Source organism: Aplysia californica, unplaced genomic scaffold, assembly GCF_000002075.1.
Source record: "Aplysia californica isolate F4 #8 unplaced genomic scaffold, AplCal3.0 scaffold00292, whole genome shotgun sequence".
In the NCBI taxonomy this organism is placed as follows: domain Eukaryota; kingdom Metazoa; phylum Mollusca; class Gastropoda; order Aplysiida; family Aplysiidae; genus Aplysia; species Aplysia californica.
This window is the reverse complement of record NW_004797562.1, coordinates 352,730-375,564: the sequence shown is the minus strand read 5'-3', so window position 1 is coordinate 375,564 and position 22,835 is coordinate 352,730. Positions and strand designations below refer to the sequence as shown.

Sequence of the window (22,835 nt, the reverse complement as noted above, 5' to 3'; positions counted from 1 at the left end):
CATGTCATCTTTGGTCTTCCTTACGGTTTCCTTGTGGATTCCATGTCAAAGCCTGTCTGATGATGCTTGTCGGGGGTCTCCTCAGGGTGTACCCAGTCCATTTCCATTTCTTCACCTGTCTTCCTTTGCCTTTACTGGCCTTTGGTTTGTTCTTTCCCGCAGTTGAGCATCTGTGACTCAATCGTACCTCTTAATCCCCACTATTGCCACTAACTCCATTCATGTTTGTTTTGAAGATCCTCAGCTTGGTGTTTACCCCGGCTTCTGATTAAGGGGGTGTAGCTATGGTCAACACCCAAATGCTATAGTTTTTGGTCTAAAGCTTGCTTTTCTGCATCAAAGGGGGTGACATAGTACAAAAAAAGGTTACCAAGCAAAAAATTCAAGATTTTAGTCATAATAATCTCGAGCCATCAAAAATAAAGGATTGATTCAGCATTTTTAAAACCAATTTTATATTTTGTCAATCATCAACACTCATCAAGATAGAAGCCTAATATTTGGCATGGCGATTACTGTTGGTAGGTAGAACAACCTTACAGAGCCAAATTTGAATGTTCTGTACTGACTTGTGAGCATTACAGTCCTTGTTATGCACTACATTCAGGTCTCCAATGTTTTCAGATTTTGTCAAATAAAACAGGCCTAAAACTCCAATTGTGTACCATAAACAGCAAAAATGCTCCTGTAAAGTTATCGAGAAATGTGTATAAAAGATTGTGTCCAAATGTGAAACAATTCTGACAGTAACTTTCTGAGATCTACTCAATATAGTGTTGCAACCTGGTCAGATAAACAATTCTGAGAAAACTGCAAAGAGAGATAATTTTTGGTGAAGATTTTCCTACATTGCTGCCTCTCTTAAATGCATTTTCCAACTATTTATACGTTTGATAAAGGAATTAGGCTTCTAAAGATGGATCCTTGATATTGATATCTATTAAGATACCCCAAAATCCGAAAACTGATATTTTTTCAAAATTTTTACTGATCTGACCAGTGGATCCCCTTAAATTATTAAAAATGATGAGCTTGTTTTGACATACGCAACAAATTGCACTCTGGTCTGAGGAATCATATGTTGCCATATTATTATATGCTAGGCTTATACTACAGAGCAACACCACTTGTTCGGCAAACAATGTCAATTCAATATGAAATATAAGCGTGCACTAATCGAACCCTTTGTATAGCTGGTGCTTGGTATAGTTCATAGTATTTTCCAGCTTATCTTCGGTATGTCATCAAAGAACAAATGCCTCTTATTTGAAACCAAACTACTTTATATTGCGGAAGTCGAATGCATTACACTACTTGCTCGGTGCCTGTAATTAAACACAAAAACCCCATGTTTGCTATAACTATAACGGAAGCTTGGATTCAATGAAATTGAAGGTCAGGCCAGACGACTTCATTGAATCAGACTACCACTGTATTATCTTCAGCAATCTGTGTTTCAAAATGTCTTTTCAACCTCCATGAGACAAGGCACTAGAATAAGAAAGATGAATCAGACTACCACTGTATTATCTTCAGCAATCTGTGTTTCAAAATGTCTTTTCAACCTCCATGAGACAAGACACTAGAAAAAGAAAGATGAGGGTGAGGAGCAAATAATTAAAACTCTGGAAAAGAAAGAGCTGATAAATTGGTTGTAGGCCTACATGACAAAAGGCCAAAAGAAAAGATTGAACAAAGTTGTCTAGCTCGGGTAGAAAAATGTTGATTTCTTTAATAAAATTTATTCCATCACAGTGTTTTGACGGCACCTGATTTTACAATGAACACACATATCTTTTTTTAAAAATTGTGGTGAACACATTTTTTTGGTGTCCTGCAGATTTTTATAATTCACATATAGGGCCTACATATATATATATATATACACACACATGTATATAATATATATACATGTGTATTATATATATATATATATATATATATATATATATATATATATATATATATATATGTAGTGTGATGTAGGCCTATATATTATTGTGAGACTGCCTTTTGAGACAGCAGAGGGGAAGCTTACTATGATGATGACTCCGAAGTGTTGAAATTGAAGCTGATCTGAGATATTATTATATGCAGAACAGCTCCTCTTAAAATTAAAAAAGTGGGTGGTTGGCGGGTGCTCCGGTGTGGTTTGCTTCTTTCCTATCAAACATCTATCGTCCTTATCTCCTCTTCTTTTTTAATTTTATGTTTTTGTTACTCTCTTGTAACATCTCTAATCTTCTGGCGCTCATATGACCTTATCTTATGCAGTTGTGAGTGCCGTAAAACCTCTACTAAAACTTAAAATATATTTAAAAAGTTGCCTGTCTGGAATTCAAATTGCCCTGTAATCATGATGGAAAACAACACATCCATCGTCGAGAGTATCAGTATCACTATCAGGTTACATGAGCCCACCAGGACACCAGGCTCGCCCCAGCACAGCATAACATTTGCACTAGTGTTTAGTGTCCCTGTGGATCAGAAAGTGATAGCAGAAGATGGGTAGGTGGCGTGCTTTATCCCGATTCCTTGTTTAGGCTCACCTCACTAATCTCACACTTTCAATAACACCCCCCCACCCCAAAAGTTATATTGCAATTGAGGATTCATTCCTCGGCTGAAATGGGTAACATGTTTGCATGGCTACCTAGCTATGTAGGCATCTGAGGAAACTAGCACTAGCAGACTGATCTCCTGCCACTTCCGATGAAGGAATCCTTGTCCTTTCCTTTCTGTTGGGGTCAACGGAGAATACCCTCCCACAGACAGAATAGTTGGGTTTTTTTGACAAGATCAGCTGTACATATCAGGTTAATCTAAAGCTCATCACTCTCTTCCTTTCTCTTGCTTCGACACCGAACAAGGAGCACTACCCAGCCTTGTATTTGTATTCTTATTGATACATGTACCAAGGAGGCTTGATGGCAGTGTTTTTTTATCTTCTGACTTTTATGCTGTCAGTTACTTCCCTTGATTTTCTAAGATATTTCTCTTATACTTATTTCTTGTTATCGTAGTTTACTAAAATTATGGATTTGTCGAACTCCCAACGGGTTCGAGATATCCGTGCTCAATAGAAGAGTAAAAATGCTAGCAAAAAAATAACTTTTCTTCTCACAAAACAGAGCACACTACAGCCTCAATGAACGAGCATTTGAAACCCCCTGTAATCGCTTACATGATGCGTTCACCCCTGTATCGTGTCCTATTTGAGAAAAGTAAATACAGTCAAACCTGTGTAAGACGGCCACCCATTGTCAAGGAGAAAAGTGGCCATATAAGACAGGTGGCCATCTTAGGCAGGACTGATCGAGATGAAGAAAACAAACTATTCCCATCTGAGGTCCCAGAAGAAAACAAATTATTCCCATCTGAGGTCCCAATTGAAAGTAGCCGCATTGTTGTTGGTGGTGGTGGTGTATATTTTTTGTAATTTTGATTTTGCTGATTTTGCACAAGGGTGACAATAAAATGAAATGTATCAGTAAGACCGAGTGCCATGTTATAACAAACACACGGGTCGCCACCACTCGGAGAACGAGCGACGCTTCTGTCACAAGTTCATGTTGACGCCCTCTGTTACTGACTGGGTAAACAGTGACCACTCATCTCACTTACGATTTGTGTATGAGTTCTGGGCGGGGCTTATGGGTTATGAGGGATCACACGCTTACCTCACAAGCAGCTGAAAATTGTTAATTATTGGTCAACAGTGGGAGGGGCCTACGCAATATGATCGGTTGGAGGGACTACCTAACAACAGCGACAGGTGATTGAATTATGACGGCTCGCCCACAATGCCAGGGGCCAATGCATAATTAATGACAAAACGTAATGGAGTCACTAAGGTGGCCGTCTAAGACAGGAGTTATTGTTTGGTGTGATAGGGGTTGTGTGGTAAAATATGGTGGCCGCGGCCGCGTTGGACAGGTACCTGTTTTACACAGTTAAATTTTATAGAAAAAATGCAAGGGGGGAAATGGAAAGTGGCAGTTTGTACAGGTGGCCGTCAGGGCAGGTTTGACTAGCAGGAAATGCATGGTCTTTTTGTTCGTTGGTATCCCCATTCCCAGATTTGTTGAATGAAATCAAAGAAAATTTTGTTTGGTTGGAATCAGAATTGCTGAAACACAACTAAGACTAAGAGGTGTAATCATTCATTCCAATCTACTGAGATGATAACCAAGAGAGAAAAAAAAAAGCATTTTATTTTGAAAAAATATTTGAATGTGGAAGCTTTTATTTTTTGTTTACAAGATTAAAGAAAATGGTGAAGACAGCAGTTCTGAAAGGGAAATTGATCGACTGAGAAAAACCCACAAAAAAACATAAAGGCTCAGCCCTACTTTCAAAAATCAAAACTACCCACTGGATAGTTGCAAGAACCAGCCTTGCTCTTGGCAGGTAGACAATACAGCTGAGAATTAAGGAGGGCCACAAACAAAATTCACTTGTGACCTGAGATGTCTGTGGCACAGTAGGTAGGCTCTCAGACTTGCAACTATACCGTTGTACATTCAAATCCCTTCAGGGGCCCAACATTGTGTCCATGGGAAAGGCATTTTAAACAAATTCTCCTCACTTCATAGGTATGAATGAGTATCTGGCTATAACCAGTTTTAAAACAGCTGAAGATCTTGTCTGTTAGTGCTTTTTAGCAATGCAATCCGCAGCTTGCACTGTATGCTTCCCAGGAAGCTGAGAATGTTTCTTAGTGTCTTGGGTTTACTGGGGTAACAATAGTTGTAAAGCATATAGTCATATAGAGCACGTTGTAGAGTAGAATGCGCTGTATAAATGCAATTACCGGTATTATTATTATTTGTTACTTTTCCACATTTCACAAGACAATTCTCTACCCACAGAAGAGAGTTGGCTTCTTCAACAAGTTTTAGTACATTTTCCGTAACTTGGAAATGACAATGACAATCTTTATTCATCTTAGGAAGAAATTTGTCCTGGTCGATTACAATAGCAGTGGTTGTACAATATTTAAGTGCACTCACGCATACACACGAGAAAGAATATAAAATATAAAGTGCTCAAACATCTCCATTAAAAAATGCACTCACTCTCTCTCTCTCTCTCTCTCTCTCTGTTTCATTCGAAGCACTGAGTGTTCAGTAGCTAACCTTGGTGCAGGTGGAGTATAAGTGAACTCTTATAGTGCTGTCTGCTTTTGTTTTCTTGGAAATAAGTCATTTACTGCAGACTAATTATTGAGATTCTGATGTCAATGGGTGGCTATGGTCATTTGGCATTATTTCCTCCATTATTAGAACATGTGTCTTATATAAAGAAATTCAAAGTTATGTAGGCCCTTTTCAATAGTTCTTGATGTCTTTCAGTCAACAACTTATTTAGTATTTAGTCGGGCACAGATCTGTCTCTGTGGTTTTTTTATGCACCCCGCATAATTTGATAATTTTTTGTATAATTTCTGATTATTTTCCTTTATCATTCTTCGTTAAAATTAACAGAATCGCATAATTTCACATTTTTGGGCTCAATTTGCATAATTTCTTAATTTTTTCTTGCATAAAACGACGGGGACAGACAAATTAAAAACACACAAAAAAAACCCAACTCAAAATCATGGATTGTTCATACAATTTGACATTCCCCAAGTGACATCCCTTTAAATTTTCGCTATCAGTTGACCTAAATCATTATTGATGTATCAAATACATTTGTCAATGCCTGACCTATACATTACTTTTGGTAGACAATGCATATATAACAATATCAATGGTATTTATCACCACTTCACTACCCTACAATTACTAAGTTCTATCTGCTCAGTAGGCTACCTAGTTTTGAGAAATTGGAAATAAAATTTTGAGTTTCACAACATGGTCAAGATTTTTTTAATGCAATTCTTTGAATATCTTGACAACGACTTCAAATTATCTTATGATTTTGATGGATGATAGAGCAAATAAAACATTCCGTTTCTGACCTTATGGTCTTGGTAACTAAAAACGGCCTGAACTGTCAGAGATAGAACTTTGTAATACTAAGGTAGCGACTTGTAGAACTGAGCAATGACACAAAATACAATGGCACTAAGTTCAGAGAGAACATAACACGGTCCTTCCTCGATATAAAACTGTAGCCAGCTGCCGGGATTGGAGATGGAGAAGAGGGAAATAATCAGTGACTGGAAGCTCTTTTCAACTGCTGCCCTCTTTGTACTCGTTCAAGAACTCGGTCAAGGTTGATTTATCTACCGGAATCTGCAGGTGTTCGATGCCTTCATAATTCTGAAATGACAAAAGTAAAAGAGAGTGCATTTAATAAATAACTTCAGAGAAAATAAAGGTTGTTGTGCTTTTTAAGAAGAAAAGGTTGAATAATAGCTCAAATGAGCAATGGTTGCCTTAGGCTAAAATTTGATGGCATTATTTTTACTGGCAGATAACCCTTTGAGCCCTTGCCACCAGTACACTGTGGCGCGAAAAACTACTCGTATGCCTAACCACCGGTACAATGGTGAGCGAGATACCATCCCCAACCCGGTCCACCTGAGTCAAAAAGTGTACAGACAACAACGTATACCACACAAGGCATTATACATTATTTTGAAATCTTTCCGAAATAGATGCTGGTACTGATAAGGACTTTAGTTACAGTTCACTGCACAGCCCGATTCTGGTCAACACCTCTACTAAAATGCTAAAATACAAAAAATTTGGTGTAAATAAATTCTTAAAAATTAAAAATAACATATAAAATTTTAAAACCATGTAATTTACAATTTTCCATAAAGGCCAACGGCCTTTATAAAATCCAGGATTCTATTGGGATCAACGACGGAAAACAGGTCTTGCAATTTTTGGCATCTAAAATATTCCCTTCAGGTCTCTCCGAAGTCTAGACATTCTGTTAAAATGTGCCTAATGGTAAAATCTGTGTCGCATCTGACCCAAAACAGCTTCCCTTCTCCCTGAAGGAGGTATTTGTGTGTCAGGGACTTGTGTCCGATGCGTAATCGAGTAAAAATGACTTTGTCTCTTCTGGAGAGGCTCAAAAGTTTTCATGGACCAAGTTCGGGCTTGAAGTTGTGTAATTTATTATTTTCTTGTTTTTTTTCAATGAGTCTCCCTCCCATAGACTAAAGGTGTAGTTTTTTACTTTATTTTTAAAGTCAGTCTGTGGGAGAGTGTTCGTCGTTGATCCCAACAGAAGGTACAAGGGTACCTTCACCAGGTCCACTTGCTCGTTTCCTCAGATGCCAACATGGCTAGGTAGCCATGCGAACACGATACTTTCCCCGGTTTCAGTCAAAGCGTGTACAGTCCGTGCCGGCTTTAAGCACGCCGGCATAAAGCACGTTTCGGACTCAAGCACGCTAAAGGGCTCTTACCGAATTTTTGCTGTATAAATTACACGCCTTTAAGCACGGTAACTTCGGCTTCAGGCACGCTTCATTTACAAGACTGTCAATACTTTCATGATGACCCACCGAAGTTCAAACACAGTCTGCAGCAGTGGAGTGTGTTAAGAGAAACACAAAGAACACAAGTGATGGACACACACACTCACACGGGCGTAGAGGAAGGCAGAGAGATGCACACAGCCACACGCGTGGACATAGGATCTAGCCTAGAGCAATGCTACACACAGACACCAAAAAATACAAAGAGAGTCGGGAAGACGAGATAGGGAGGCCGCCTGAGATTTCACATTTGACCCTCGCTATCCATTAATCCTGATTGTGTATCACGCGCGAAGAGGGATGAAGGCGGTGGTATGAATGTGGCACAGCAGGCAGTATGTAGGTATTGTGTGCTGTATCGTGACTGGCTGTCTAAATTAAGTTTTCATTTTCCGTTTGACCACAAAACAAAAACAAACAAGCAAACAAAAATTACCATGGCGGGTAAAAATAACAGTGCACACTTTTGTGGGACCGCTATAGTCCTACTTACAAACAAAGGGAAATAGCACGCGACATTTCTACATGAAAATCTCTGGATTATGTCTACTTCGCACCCAAGCACGCTTCGGCATTAAGCACGCTTAAGCTTTTTCCCGATGACCGTGCTTAAAGCCGGCATGGACAGTATTTTTTTGTTGTAACCTAACAATTTTTGGGTGTAAGAGTGTGTAATTTGTAAGTGAGGTGATGCAAGACAGAGAGTCAGATAGGATAAGGAAAGATTTGTTAGGAGAATTTTCTATGGAGCCCAGTGCCATGTCAATGGCATTGGCCTCCGCAGAGAAAATGGAGACCTCGGGAAGGAGTCTCCTCTTGTGTGTATTGTTTGAGGATAGGGCAGCAGCGCCCACCCTGCCGTGCCAAAGCAGAGCTATGTATCTGCACTTTTTAAAATAATTTTGAGTAACGTCGCGCTGCAATTGGGAATATGGGCAAGGCCCTTCAGTTACGTCTCTTTACCAAATACCATAGTGAAATATTTTATTTGTAGTGCAGATACATCTTCCTGCCTTTGACACAAGATGCAGAATAGGCACAGGCATCCATTTAAACGAACAAATATTAATCATTTTTGCAGATACGTTGGTGTGCCTTGGCACGGCAGCACAACGGAGTCCGTTTTAGAGCCATCTGTGAAGATTAGCACCACACTGAGGTATTTTTCTGTAGTTTTTTTTGTATTCTGCTTTAAAAGTATTGGTGTTTGTGCTTGCTTTGGTGCGTGTGGTCAGCTGTAAGTCTATTTTTGCCTCGGTGAGAGCCACGGAGGGAGTTCGGGGAAAAAAATTGTTGGATGTCTTGTTTGGAAAATTGTATGTTTTTAATATCCTCAAGGCTTCTGAGGTAGACGGGTTTGATGAGTTTTTCCGGTTTTGGAGTTTGTTTTTGGTGTCTGGGTTTGTTCTGAAAATACGGTTGTGTGCTGGGTTCTCTGGTGTTGAGCTTTGTTTTATTGTGTATTGTAGAGAGAGTTGAGTGTGTCTGAGTGTGAGTGATGGTATGTTTGCCTCCGCCTGGAGGCTCTCCACAGGAGAAGTGCGGAAAGCCCGCAGGGCGAGGCCGAGTCCTTGGTTTTGTGCTGGGTCTAGCATTCTCAGGACGTGGGGTTTTGCCGATCCATAGACCTGACAGCTGTAGTCAAGCCTGGATCATATATGAATGTTAGTAGTATATCGCTCATGAGCTCAGGCACAAGGGCACGGTAGCCTCAGGAGTTCATGGCTAAAATGGTTAAAGATCATGTAAATGTCAGTAACCAGGTAATGACAGCTGAATACAGTTTGAAGTTTTACCATGCTTGCAACTGCATAAGATCATGAGTCTGATGACAGAACTATTCCCGATCCAAGTTTTTTTTTAGTAATGACTAATCCTTTGTTTCTGCCAGAAAAAACTCCAGGAAACAGTGGAAAAAACTCAGGGTTTAAAAAGTTAAGCGGACTCTATTACACAAAGCAGTCCAAAACTCCAGAAGTTTTAAGAATTCTCCACCACAAAAATTACAAGAACTCTGAACAGCCACCCTGGCAAAACATAAGAGCAGTCTTCAGATTTTTTAAGCATACAGTCACAAATATACAGGGTTCCTGCCATGAACTTCCCACCAAATTCAAGGAGACATTTTTAAAATTCAAGGAGATTTGGTCAAGAAATTCATGACATAAGCCTATTTTCGAAGGTCTACACTTGTCCGAAAAGAATCATATCATAGTTTCGATTTCCCAACAAAAACTGTTCGCAGGGTGACTGCCAACCCGGCTTCTCAATTTTCCGGTGGGGGGGGGGCTCATCCATTCACCAGGGGCATGTTACATAACAATGACAGTGCATGTTTCATTTATATATTATTTATTAATATATACACAGAATGGTGCGCACGCACGCATGTAGGTATATTCCAGTCAGCAACATGTCAGTGTGGCACTGGGATACTGTGACTTAGGTATTTAGGTCAGTTCTTACTTAAACTATATAAAAATGAATCTTGCTTTGAGCCTGAGAAAAGGCCTAGAATCAGAATATCCACTGTCAAGAACCAGTCTGGGTGTCAAGGTTTATACAATAAACGTAAAAGATAAAAATTATTACTCTAACTAAAAATAGAGTAATAACATGAATGTCTCAAGTAGACCTATTCAGTGTGAGAGGTGTAAAAACTGTGGGAGGGCAAGACGCAGTGACTCTGAAAATCTGCAAATCTTGAACAGAAAGCTCAAAAGAATACAATACATTACATACAGTAGTCTCCACCTAAGATCCCGGTGCTCGGGAGCCAAGAAATGCGGGATCTTAAGCGAACCGGGATCTTAACCGACGAACCCAGGGAAGAATCTATGGTGACCCATGTTAAGGCTCACAATCGGTAAAATGGTCTCCCTCCACTCTAAAATGAACTGACGTGACCCCTTGGTGGGTTTATGACATAAGGCGAGCAAAGTGTGGTTAACCTTGATGACCTATCACAGTGCATAGTGGCATGAGGCGTGCCATTTTCACGAATTATCCTATCATGAGTCTCAAGATCTACGCTTATCCAGCTGCCCCTCCCCTTTACCTGTCGAAAATTTATAGCTTGCCATCTCTGACCGAGTCCCCCCAACCGCCTTTGTCGCTACACACCATTACGTTGTGAACACACCAATTAAAATTCAGTCTGTCTCGCAAATTCGGGAGTAGAGACAACTGCTGCAATGGTCGGGGAAGAGTTCACGATTCGATGTGATCCCGCCTGGAGCGAACGTATAGGCCCTACCCACCCAGCGAGTGATGTAAGTTTAGGGTGAGAGCTCAGGTGTGAGTGCGATACGTGGGGAAAATAAACGTGTCGGTCAGTTCACACCCCGGTGTGATCTCGTCTGGGGCAAACATTGCATCGCTTCATCGAGTTTTACAACCTGTATGTGATCACATTCACGATAGTGGCTGATCTTTGATGCGACGGACAGTTTATTGATCTCAACTTTTCACTCTTGGTTGATCGGCTGTCCCGCCCGGGTTTTTGTTCCGCAGATTATACATGTAATCTGAAATGCGGGATCTTAGCTGAATGTAGACCTTTTTAAGAGTGAATCAGAGCGGGATCTTAGGGGTGACTTTTGTATAGTAAAAATTCTGTTTTCTTAAAACAGCGGGATCCTAAGCGGTGGGATCTTAGGCGGAGACTACTGTACATATAATTTACTATCACCTACCCAATGAAACGGGAACCCTTTAGTTACAAACACACGGCTTACAAGGTTTGAGTATGACAGATCCCGATTCCATACAAGGCCTGCACCAACGCGCGCATTGCAGAGAGCTTGAGATCTAGATAGTAGTAATCAAAATTCTGAAAAGTAAAATCTGCTTCGAAGTTTAGTTTTGGTCATCCGGTGTTGCCTTCACCCCCCCCCCCCCCCCTTTAAAAAAAAAAATCAATAATCCCCCCATTCCCGAGTCCTATACTTCGCAGCGCTCAGACTTTGCATGAACTTTGGTGACCTCAACCATTGCGCTACTCACGATGTGACGAAAATGCACAGGTTCAATGACCGGTCACGATGGCGAGCCTGACAAGAAGCTTGTATAACTTTCTTTTTCTTTCTTTTTTTCCCCACAAGTGACAGCACAGGACAAAAGATTTATTTTCATGGCGACACAGCGTTTGTAATGCAGAACCTGCATGTTAGAAATGTGGCGCTATCAGACTACTATAGGTCCCACCGGCAAATTTCTAAGTGGTAACGAAAGCGAAAGTAGATCTTGATTCTTCCCGATCGAGCTTCGGTATCGCACATACACTTCCACTTGTTGCCGCCATAACCGCCTGTGCACGGGTAACGTACTCTCAGGCCGGGAAAGGCCGAATGAATTTTATATCACAACCGCGACCGGCAAAAATGAACTCAAGGACGTTATCGGATTTGGTTTTCAAATATTCGAGAACGTTTATGTATTTTCCCGGGTCTTTCACGAGGCAATTTACAGATTTCTTCAAATTCCTGTTGCATTCCGGGTCTCGGCGATTTTTTTCAAATGACCGGGTAATTCCAGGGGCCCCCGGGATTCCCGGGGCCTGGCAGTCACCCTGTACACGTGTTCCTGTCCGATCTGGCAAAATTCAAGGAGTTCTCAAGGAGATTTTTCCTTGAATTTGCATTCAAGGAGTTTTCAAGGACATTTTCCCTTGAATGCAAATTCAAGCAGTTTTCAAGGACTCCTTGAATTCAAGGAGGCCGCGGGAACCCTGAATATAGTCAAAATTGTATACGGCGGCCATCCATTGTTGAGGAGAAAAGTGGTTCACTCAGATAGCTGAGACAGGTGGTAGTCTTGGAAATTGTCATTAATTATCATTTTAAAAAACACCTGGGGGTTGGGGGAGTGGGAAGGACTTGTTTGTACCAGTGGTTGTCTTGGGCAGGTGGTTGTTAGATTAGGTTCGACTGTAATAATTACCTTTCTGGATCGGATGAGTCGATGATCTCTGAACTCCACCAGCTGGGCCTGGAGTGTTAGGTCACTGTTGACCAGGAAACTCTCTCGGCACTGCTGGTACAGGCTCTGGAAGGACATGCCTGAAACATAGATAGGACGGTCAAGGACGTGGGCAGGATGGTGAAGGACATAGATAGAGGACAGTCAAGGACGTGGACGAGAAGTTCAAGAACATAGGACGGTCAAGGATGTGGACAGGATGGTCAAGAATATAGACGCGATGGTCAAGAATGTAGACGGGATGGTCAAGAATGTAGACGGAATGGTCAAGAATGTAGACGGGATGGTCAAGAATGTAGACGGGATGGTCAAGAATGTAGACAGGATGGTCAAGGACATTAATAGACAGGAAAATCAATGACATGGGCAGGACAGAATGGTCAAGAACATAGATTGACAGGAATGGACTTCCAAAGACATGCTATAAATGCTGAAGATTAAAGGTGTTGCTAGAAAGAAACATACAAAGAAAAGAAGGAGAGGTATGAATGCAAAATATTTGATATAAAAAATAGAGCAGACCACACCAGGGCACCTGCCAACCACCAGCACTGATGGTGTTTTGCTTGGGTAAAAAAAAAGGAAGCACATCGACACAATAACAATCATTCAGTGCAGGGGAAAAGTAAGACAGACAAATAGGCAAAAGAGAGGGAGAGATTAGAAAGGGGACCTACGAGGGGTGTCCTCCACCGCCAACATATACGGATGGACAATGGCTACACGACACAGAACTTATAAGTGGTCCATGAACTCACACCTCAATAATGCAGAGGCTGTTTGGTTAAAAAAAAGTTTTATGACGCTCGAAAAAACATAAGGTCATATGAGTGAACATGCTAAGACTATCATAAATGCAACCAGTTCATAAGCAATACAGTGGAATCCTGTTATAACGAGAGGGAGGGGATCGAAGCAAAGTGTCCGTTATAGCAAGATTCTCGCTATAAGGGATCCAGTAATAAATTCAAGGGAAACTGTAAAGTAGGCCTAATCTATGAGTTTGGTGTTCTGTTTTTCCTTTTGCTATCTCCCCTGATGATGATTTTGTTTCAACATGACCTCTAGGTCTTACTTGACAAAAAATCGAATCAGGTTTGTTTCTCTAGCGCTAGATCTAGTCATGTGGACTGACAACTCGGCATTGGCTATCAGAAAGAAAGGGCTCTGAGCTAACTCGCCCGCTGTGTTTTCCCCCCATCCCACCCAACACTGTGGTGCATTCTGTCTGCTTGCGCAGTTAACACATTCGCTCCATCCATCACATTGCTGTGACCTCTCCATCCCCGCATCGGAGAAGTGAGAGGCATTGCAGGCCTTGATAATCTAAACTGGCCTATCACGCAATGTGTTCTGCTTGTCTGCGCTTGCCACACCCTCCCTACTCAGTTGCTCCGGCCTTCATTGTTGACACACAAGCGCTCTCCCATTCTTTGTTTCGCTAGATCACCAACTAGTTTCTCAACTGGCGAGGTTTTACATTATGTATAATTGGCCTATGCACTGTGCACAGCAGCAGCAATATTCCGCTATAACCGACTCGCAAGTGTGTCTGATTGCGCTATATCAGTATTTTATTTACAAAGGGAAAGAGGAGAAAAAAACGGGGTTTTAGAATAGTGTCTTTATAACAGACTTCTAGTTTTTTCCGGACTCGTTATTTACGTAGACTCCACTGTATTGACAATGACTAAAACAGCATTTATTTATAAAGTATTCTGGATAATGGATGAGGAGAGTAAAGTAATGATCATGTGTAGGACTAAAACGATCAATTTTATGTGCGGGCCTAAAACGATCTATCTATCCCAGAAGCTGAGTTCTGCATGTCTTTACATAACATAAAGTCAAAACAGTAAAAAAACAGAAGAATAGAGATAAGTGTCCAAAACAATCTCTCATTGTCAAGGAATGGTTGTCTTAGACAAATTAATGTTCTGGACAGTGTCATTAAAATACTAATACACTGATACAAACCCTCCCTCCCCCTAAAAAAGCAACCAAGCCTAAAAAAAAACAACAATCCCCAAAAAACACAATGTGAGAAGTAGGAAGTGGTCGTTTGTACAGGGCCCAACAAAACAAACTTTTCAAAAACACATAGCTATCGTACTATACTGATAAACTGACCAATATAGGCGGAGTTGTCACAAGCCTCCATCTGGTGACGGGCCAGCAGGAGAAAGACGCGGCGTCCATTAGGAGTCAGGCTGTGCATCACGTGTAGGATGGAGCTCAATGCCAGTGCCCCCGACTGTTGAACCAGCAGCGAGTTTTCGTATGCGTTCTCTGACTCGTAAGGCAGGAAGGTCGCAGTTTCAAACCAAAGCCAGCGGAAACGGAAGTATTTGTTTTGGTCCCATACTGTGCAGGAGGAGAGGGGAGAGAGAACAAAGAATACTTCATTATAATTAGTTTGTTTGAGTGTGAGGAAAGGACTATACTTAGTGTATATATACGTGTGTGTGTGTGGGGGGGTGTGTGTGTGTGTGTGTGTGTGTGTGTGTGTGTGTTTATGTGTTTATGTGTTTGGGGGGGGATGAACATAATGTAATAAATGCCCAAGTCAATTTCTGATAGTTTCCACTTAAAGTCGTTATTCGAATACAGACATCAAAGGGCATCATATAGAGTCTAATACATTTTTGCTTTGTTTTTATAATTCCTTCCTAGTTTTTAACTGAAAAAGAACGAGTGCCCAAGTCATAGTCCTGGTTCGGTCACCACCATTGTCATTAGACGCACACGACTGTGGAATGACGGTGATGATATAACACTTTATCATTAGTTTGAGAGAGAGTAAGTGTTTACACTGAGCCCAGTACTTCACAAGGACAAATCAGTTGGCCAACTGTTGTTCTGGACAATGAAAATAAGAGAATCATGACTAAATAGTTGTATTGTGTAGTTGTGGTAGGTTTCTAGCTTCTCTTACTTGCATAGTGCACAATTTAGCGACAGAAGTGTTGGCTCAGTGTTTTGTCGTAGTGCGGCAATGGGCTAAGAGTAAGGGGAGGGGGCCATGGAATATTTACTACCGGTATCTGTCTGAGTATGAATAAAGAGTTCATACTCTGTTGAAGTTATAAAAGTGAGCTGAAACCATAGTCCCCTGAACATCCAAGTCAAGAGTGAACAACAGAAACAGGTGAAGGAGTTTGAATATCTTGGCAGCACTTTTTCTGAAAATGGACCCACAGACAGAAATAAAAATGCGAACTCAAAAAGCCAACGCTGTCACCTACCAGCTCGCACCCCTCCTATCTCATCCAAACATCTCCATGGACACAAAGAGACAGCTTATCACCTCAAAATTCATACCAACATTATGTTATCAGTGCCAGACCTGGACCTTAAGCAAAACCCATGAAAGCAAAATCACCGCATGCGAAATGAAATGTCTCCACAAAACCCTTAACACCACAAGACGAGACAGGCAGAGAAATGAAGAAGTAAGAGCAGCTATTGGCACTGAGTCCTGCCTGCGTTACATAGAAAGACAGAGGATAAAATGGTTAGGCCTCCTGTTACGCATGTCACCTGACCAGCCAGCCTCGAGAGCCTACAACACCAAGCACTCAGGCTATAAAGGAAGAGGAAGGCCACACAAAAGGTGGATCGAGGGTGTCAAGGAAACCCGAAGAAAACATAACATCACAACTGAAAGAGCTGCGGAGCTGGCCTACCATAGAAAACTGCATCTCCCCTCGATGCTTAACGGCAACAGAGGATGAAAAAGTAAAAGTAAGTAACTCTGTCTGTTTTGTGTGTGTGTATGTATGTGTGCACGCGCGTGTGTGTGTGAGGGGGGTGGGTGGGGAACGACATAGAATACTTCACAAATTTAGTTTGAGCACAACTGTGTGAAAATCAAATAAGTCTTTATGTTGTTTTATTAAGATTTTACAGCACTCACAACTGCATAAGGTCATATGAAGCACCAAGGGGTGGATGTCGACAGAGAAGTCCAAACAGGAAATTAGGCTTACTCTGTTCACCTCTCTAGCCTAAACAGCACAAAGTCTGCTTCGACTATCAAGGCATCCCGGAAATAGCAATTAACAAGATAGTGACAAACACACAAAAGAAGTAAAGGAAAAATAATGATAGTAAGGATGAGCAAAGAAAAAGCAGCAGTTCGCCCTACGTTGTTTCGGCACAGTATGAGCACGACATTGATAAATCAGCGCATTTACAATTCTACTGGGCATAAGAACATGTTAATATTCCCCCTTTGGGAAAGGCCTAAAGACACTTCAGTCTTTAGCTTTGCCCTGGGGGGGGGGGGGGGAGAAGATCCAGATCCTGGTACATTGGTTTGGAGTTTCACGGGGTATACACACACTCTCTCACACATCCTCTCCTCCACACATATATCTGTACACATAAACAAAATAAAAAGTATGCTTGCACTCATAAACAGCCTCGTTGTTTGCTTCGTTTTAGTAGAGGTTTTACGGCACTCGAAACAGCATAAGGTCATATGAGCGCCAGAAGATTAGAGGTGTTACAAGAGAGTAACAAACATAAAAAAGAAGGAGAGGAGATAAGAACAATAGATGTTTGATAGAAAAGAAGAAGCAAACCACACCAGAGCACCCGCCAACCATCCACATAAACAGCCTCACAGTCACATGCATGATACAAATGAACAAAAGCCTTCCGCCTCAACAACTCACAGAAAGGAGCATTGATGTGGTCGATGGATGCCACGATGTGAAATCCTTCCACCTCTGCCAGGAGACTAAGGACAGCCTGAGCCCTCTCTGACCGTAGTAAAATGCCGTCGATGTTGTGGATTACAAGGAAAAAGTCTTCATCTGAGGAAAGAAAATCGGAACATAATACATTTATGTCAACATGAAGGACAATGGGAGTTGTATTTTAATACAAATAATAATAGTATGCATTAATATATGATCCCATACATAAGAAAGTTTTAGTTTTAGTTTAAGTAAGAATTTTACGGCACTAGCAACACAATAAGGTCATATATGTGCCGAAGATTAGAGGTGCTACAAGGGAGTAACAAACACAAAAAAGGAGAGATCAGGACGATAGATGTTTGATAGGAAAGAAGGAGCAAACCACACCAGAGCACCCGCCAGCACATAAGAAAGTACCCTCTACAAGCTTTAGAAATTATTACTATTACCCTCACAGATCCTATAGCATTCAGAAGAATTTTTAATTTTCTGAGAATAATTCTAGTCAAAAGGGGATAAAAATATTTGACCAAAGGCAGGTAAGGATGATAGTAGCACTAGCACTGAAATAAACATTGAAAGTAAAGAGACTACAGCACAAGAAACAGAAAGCGGTCACCTTCCACTCAGGTTAAGAATTAGTTTTACTAGTTCTTTCTTTTTAAAAAAATTTCTCTTTTGTCAATAAAAGTTGCAAAAGGGAGATCACTTTATTTAACCCAATCCGTACGCGCTGGGGTCATATTGTACCCCCGGAGTTCTATTCTTCACATTTTAGAATACTTCTTGCGCGAAGATCTCTTTAAAACTTTCAGTATTTCTCAAAAAGTCATTTTGACAGACTGCTATGCAAAGTGCACGGATCGGATTAACGAGTAAATTTCCACTTTGGAAAGTGGGGGCACAGACTTCTCCACAGCGTATGGATAAGATAGTAAAACACGACGTACGGATAGGGTTAAAAACGGGAGAAAAAGCTACAATGCTTTCAAAGAAGAAGAAGCAGAACTCTTACCTTTGTTTTTGTAAGCATTTTTAATGAATTTGATGTGTGCAAATGGGTTGGAGAAACCTGTGTGCGTCTCCCCCAGAATTTCTTCTGTGATGGAATTTAAGATCTGAAAGAAAAAAAAAAAAAAAAAACGTCTTTGAAAGAAGGTTTTTAGTCTACAGAAAAAAGAGAGCAAAACAACAGAATTCACATTTCACCTAGGGACACAGACTGCTTCAGCCACTCTCAAAAGTTCATGTTTTTCCAAAATTTTGTCCTCTGATTTGTTTGCAAGTTAGATAGCTAACTAATAACAAAGTTAAGAAAAAGAACACTGTATTTCATCATCATTTCTAAACTACCAGTGGAGTTCCACACTGTTGCTATAAACATTGTGATGATCCACTGAATCATTACAACGAATGTCTTACCTGTTTGACAGTCAAGCTTGGGAAATATCCGTTGACGACCAGGTGGGAGTATTTGGCAATGTGTTTGGTGCGGAAGTCATCCAGTAATGACCTCTTCGACCCCAAACCATACAAAAGGATGTTGTACCCGTGACTGGGGACAGAGAGGAATGTAGAGCTGTAGTCTGAAGACCTTTAGTAATATTCAATAAATAGTCAAAAGCAAAAAATAGGACCAATGTTTAACAAACAAACTCATGGAACCTTCATCCATGGTGTAGCAGATAGACACTTTGTTGTTGCACACAGGGATCAGAGGGTTCATTCCTCTGTCCCTGTCGTTTTATGAAAGAAAAATTCTGAAATTATGCAGAGCCCAAAAATGTGAAATTGTGCGATTCAGCTAATTTTCTACAAAGAATGATAAAGGAAAATAATAGAAATTATGCAAAAAATGATAAAATTATGCGGGGTGCATAAAACCACGGGGACAGATTCCTGAGTTGGGAGAATTTTTTTTTTATAGTATCTCAGTCTGTTTGCAGGGATGTTGTATCCTCTCATCCCAGACCGACCCTGACAGGCAGGGCCGAAGCCCACCTCTGAAAGGATCTAAATTGTGTTAATGGGAGCATTAAAAACAACTAGGCTATATGCAGTGGAGTCCACTTATAACGAGTCCTGAAATAACGAAAAGTCTGTTGTAAAGGCACTATTCTAAAAAAACCTTTTTCCCCCTCCTTTATCTCTGTGAATAAAATACTGCTATAGTGCAATCAGACAAACACGTGAGTCGGTTATAGCAGAATATTGCTGCTGCTGAGCACAGCACATAGGCCTTTTATATAGGCTACCATGTAATACCTCACCAGTTAAGAAAATTGTTGGTGATCTGGCGAAACAGAGAAAGGAAGAGCCCACGTGTGCCAACAATGAAGGCCAGAGCGAATGAGTGGGGAGGGAGTATCATGCACAGACAAGCAGTAGAGAAATAGAACGCATCGCGTGATAGGCCAGCCTAGTCTAGATTATCTAGGCCTACCATGCCTCTCACTTCTTTGATGCGGGGATAGAGAGACCATAGTGCTGTGATGGACGCAGCTAATGTATGATGTGCGCAAAGCAGACGGAACGCACCACAGGGTGTGGTGGGGTGAGGGACAACACAGCGGGCTAGTTAGCCCAGAGAACTTTCTTTCCGATCGCCAACGCCAAGCTGTCAACATTGCTAGCCCTGAACGAGAATCCTGCTATAACGTGCATTTCGTACCAGTCCCCTCCCTCTTGTTATAACAGGATTCCACTGTATTAATTTAATTTTTTAAAAACAAAACAAAACCAAACAACTCATGGACAAACCAAAAATTCAAAATGATGGAAAAAAAGTCTGGGAGAAGACAACCCCATCCACACAGACACACAATACCCAGTCCCGTTTTGTTGAATAAGAAACATTCTTTTTAAATTGAGTAATTTGGCTTTTAAAAAGCCCTAAACATTTTGATATTCATTTACTATCAAACTCAGTTCTCATTCTTCTACAACTTGTCCACAAATAAGAACCATGCTAATTTTTATTAACAAATTACACATGTTTATGTTATTCAATGTTTACCACTCTATAATATGAATCTAACTGTCTTGTGAGAAGCAACTTGACCTTCAACATTATTGCTTGACAGATATCTGTTTTAGTTTTAGTAAGAGTTATATTTGTCACTTGCAGCACAAGTAAGTAATATAAATGCAGTATATTAGAGGTGTCAATAGAGAACAACATACCTCCCCCCCCACCCCCTGAAAAAAAAAGGAAAAAAAAAAGAAAAAAAAAAAGAAAAGAAAAGGAAGGAAAGATAACAAGAAAAATTGTTTGATAAGAAAAAAGGAGCCAACCACATCACAGCACCCTTTAACCACAAATCCACATGTCTAAGACAACCACTTTTCTGAACAACAATGGGTAGGCCCCTCGGACAATTTCAACTTAAACTAGAATCAACAGAAGAGACTCTTGGCGGAAAAAACCCCGGACAAACAAAAAAACATACATTTAACAAACTCACCACATATTAAGCATCCATTTCCCGTAACACTGCTCATGTTTTTCTCTCAAAGCCTTCGTTTCTTTCCGATGTCCTGGGGTGACACTTTTCAGAGCCTCGCGTACGGCGGACACATCCATCCGAGGCCCATCCAAGTTGGCCAGTGTCCGGTCAGAGGTCACAGGAGCCATGGAGTGCAGGTCAAAATACGCTTCTGCTGTGGCAGTCTGAAGAAACACATGAGAAAGCCACCTTAGCGTGTGAGCAAACATGATTTCTGGCTGTGATCAGTGATAGGTAGGATGTTGCATGAATTTATAAAGTTTTAGTTCGAATTTTATAGCACTTGCAACACAGATAGTACATGTATACAAGTGCCGGAGATTAGACATGTTTCTCGAGAGTAGCATCCAAAGAAAAGAAGGAAGAGAGATAAAGACAATAGAAGTTGGAAAGGAAAGGAGCAAACCACACCAAAGCACCCGCCAACCATGGGTGAATGTTCAAAGACATAAAAAAACCTGAAGAGGTAGGGTGGGAATTTTTAAAAACCTGAAAGTCATCGTACAGAAAAATAAGATGGCAAAGACAACAAAACACATCTCTGGGCGAACTGAGAGATAGTTTCAGGCCTCAAGGCATGTCAAGGGGTGGTTTATCCCCAAAGAGCGGATGGGGACTTTTTCAGGACTACTGTCCTGCTTCAAGACCATTGTTTTGCATGTTGCGTAGTTGACGGTTTTTACATAACATACGTAAGTGCTGGCCCCTGTAAAAAAAAATGGCAGACCTAGGTCTGTAAAACCACGCAGCCAACCATCTCCAATTCAGTGTGCTGACATCTGTGATGGATTAGTAAGGGATTTCATCTTGCAAGAAGGGAAAGTGACTTTCATTTCCAGGAGCATGTGAAGAAGATATTTTACTGGGTAAGTCAATGTTTTTGCTGGGTCATAGTAGGTCAAATTCATTCAAAACGCGAAGATTTCAGGCACCATGCAAAACAAGCAACAAAAAAAAAATCATATAATGACAAAGCACAAACTCATATAATATAATGTCTTCATGTAGTCCGTGACAATGTTTAGGTATACAAAAATTAATGGAAACCTTGGGCTTATAATTCTGATTCTGTAAAGCCACAAAACTATTAAAATGGCTTTTTAATAAACAATTTTGCTTGCTTCACAATAAAAGGCCATTTTCAGAGGCCCGGTGCTTGAAAGTTTATTATCCTTTAAAGTTAAAACATCATAAAGTTATTGATAGCAATGAAGGGCATCTGCTGAATTTTTTTCTTTGCCAGCATAGAAGAAAAAAGGTATGAATTATGTAATCGTGAAGATGTTCAAATGACTTGTTTCGCACATAGGCAAAAAGATGATGCAAATTGGACTATTGGGGTAGGCCCTACTTGTTCGTAGTATCCCACAAACACCCAGGCCTACTCTGACAGGAAGTGCCAAAACATCTCCACTTCTAAACGACCTAAACAGTGTTGACGGAGAGGTGAAACATTTACAATCACTCACTTTGGTCTACTAAGATTGAGTATGTGGTATAGAGAGCAGCAAGCAAGCAACAGAATCGTAGACACTTGAAAGGGAATCTGTCATAGAAACAATGAATTATGGAGGTCCGCACCTCCCTTCACAATCTGCACTTAGCACCTGCACCATCTACAAGCACACAGAAGTATACGTAGACATGAACCAATATACTTGTGGGTGGTCGCGAGAGTGTGCCCTTGAGCAGGACACAATAACCCTCGCTCAAAATCAGGACATTGCACAGTGGTGGCCAGCAATGGTGTATTTGTAAGATTTTTTTTACTGGTGTGAAATCGATATTGTGTGTGATTGTGTTTATGTGTGGTGTGTGTGCGCATGTATGTGAGTAACCACAGAGTGTGCATGTGTGCAATTTTAAGGCCGGTCCCAGAGTGGCTATGTAGGTCTGACCTGTAGCTCGCCTGGCTCGCACCGTGTAAATGAATGTATACATTATCGTGTGCTTAAGCAGCGTCGCTGTGTCGTCTGTTTTTTTGTCAGCTGAGCTGCGCAATGCGTCAGACGTACTATTCAACAGTTTTGTAAAAATGGCGGACATGTGTCGCCTCGCTTCGTGTTTATTTTCGACAGAAACTCTTCACAGATCATGAAAATCAATAAAAAGTAAGTATCATTAGGTGCTTTACTATTAAATATTGATGCTAGCATCAACACTTGGCCACAAAATCACCCAGAAATGCACTTTATCATA

At 40.8% G+C, this 22,835-nt stretch overlaps 1 protein-coding gene across 2 annotated transcripts in view; it reads right to left on the bottom strand.

The window, feature by feature from the left end:
• Nucleotides 1-5,540: 5,540 nt before the first annotated feature.
• The window catches only part of LOC101851744 (origin recognition complex subunit 2), a 41,300-nt gene continuing 24,005 nt past the window's right edge, over nt 5,541-22,835 (bottom strand). For both annotated transcript variants that reach the window (XM_005101633.3, XM_013084423.2), the window contains exons 7-13: nt 20,595-20,800; nt 18,553-18,685; nt 18,146-18,248; nt 17,104-17,244; nt 14,555-14,788; nt 12,386-12,504; nt 5,541-6,269 (exon numbers count right to left, since the gene is read on the bottom strand). In XM_005101633.3, coding sequence (XP_005101690.1) covers nt 6,180-6,269; nt 12,386-12,504; nt 14,555-14,788; nt 17,104-17,244; nt 18,146-18,248; nt 18,553-18,685; nt 20,595-20,800 — 1,026 coding nt within the window. In that variant the 3' untranslated portion in view covers nt 5,541-6,179. The remainder of the gene's footprint in view (nt 6,270-12,385; nt 12,505-14,554; nt 14,789-17,103; nt 17,245-18,145; nt 18,249-18,552; nt 18,686-20,594; nt 20,801-22,835) is intronic.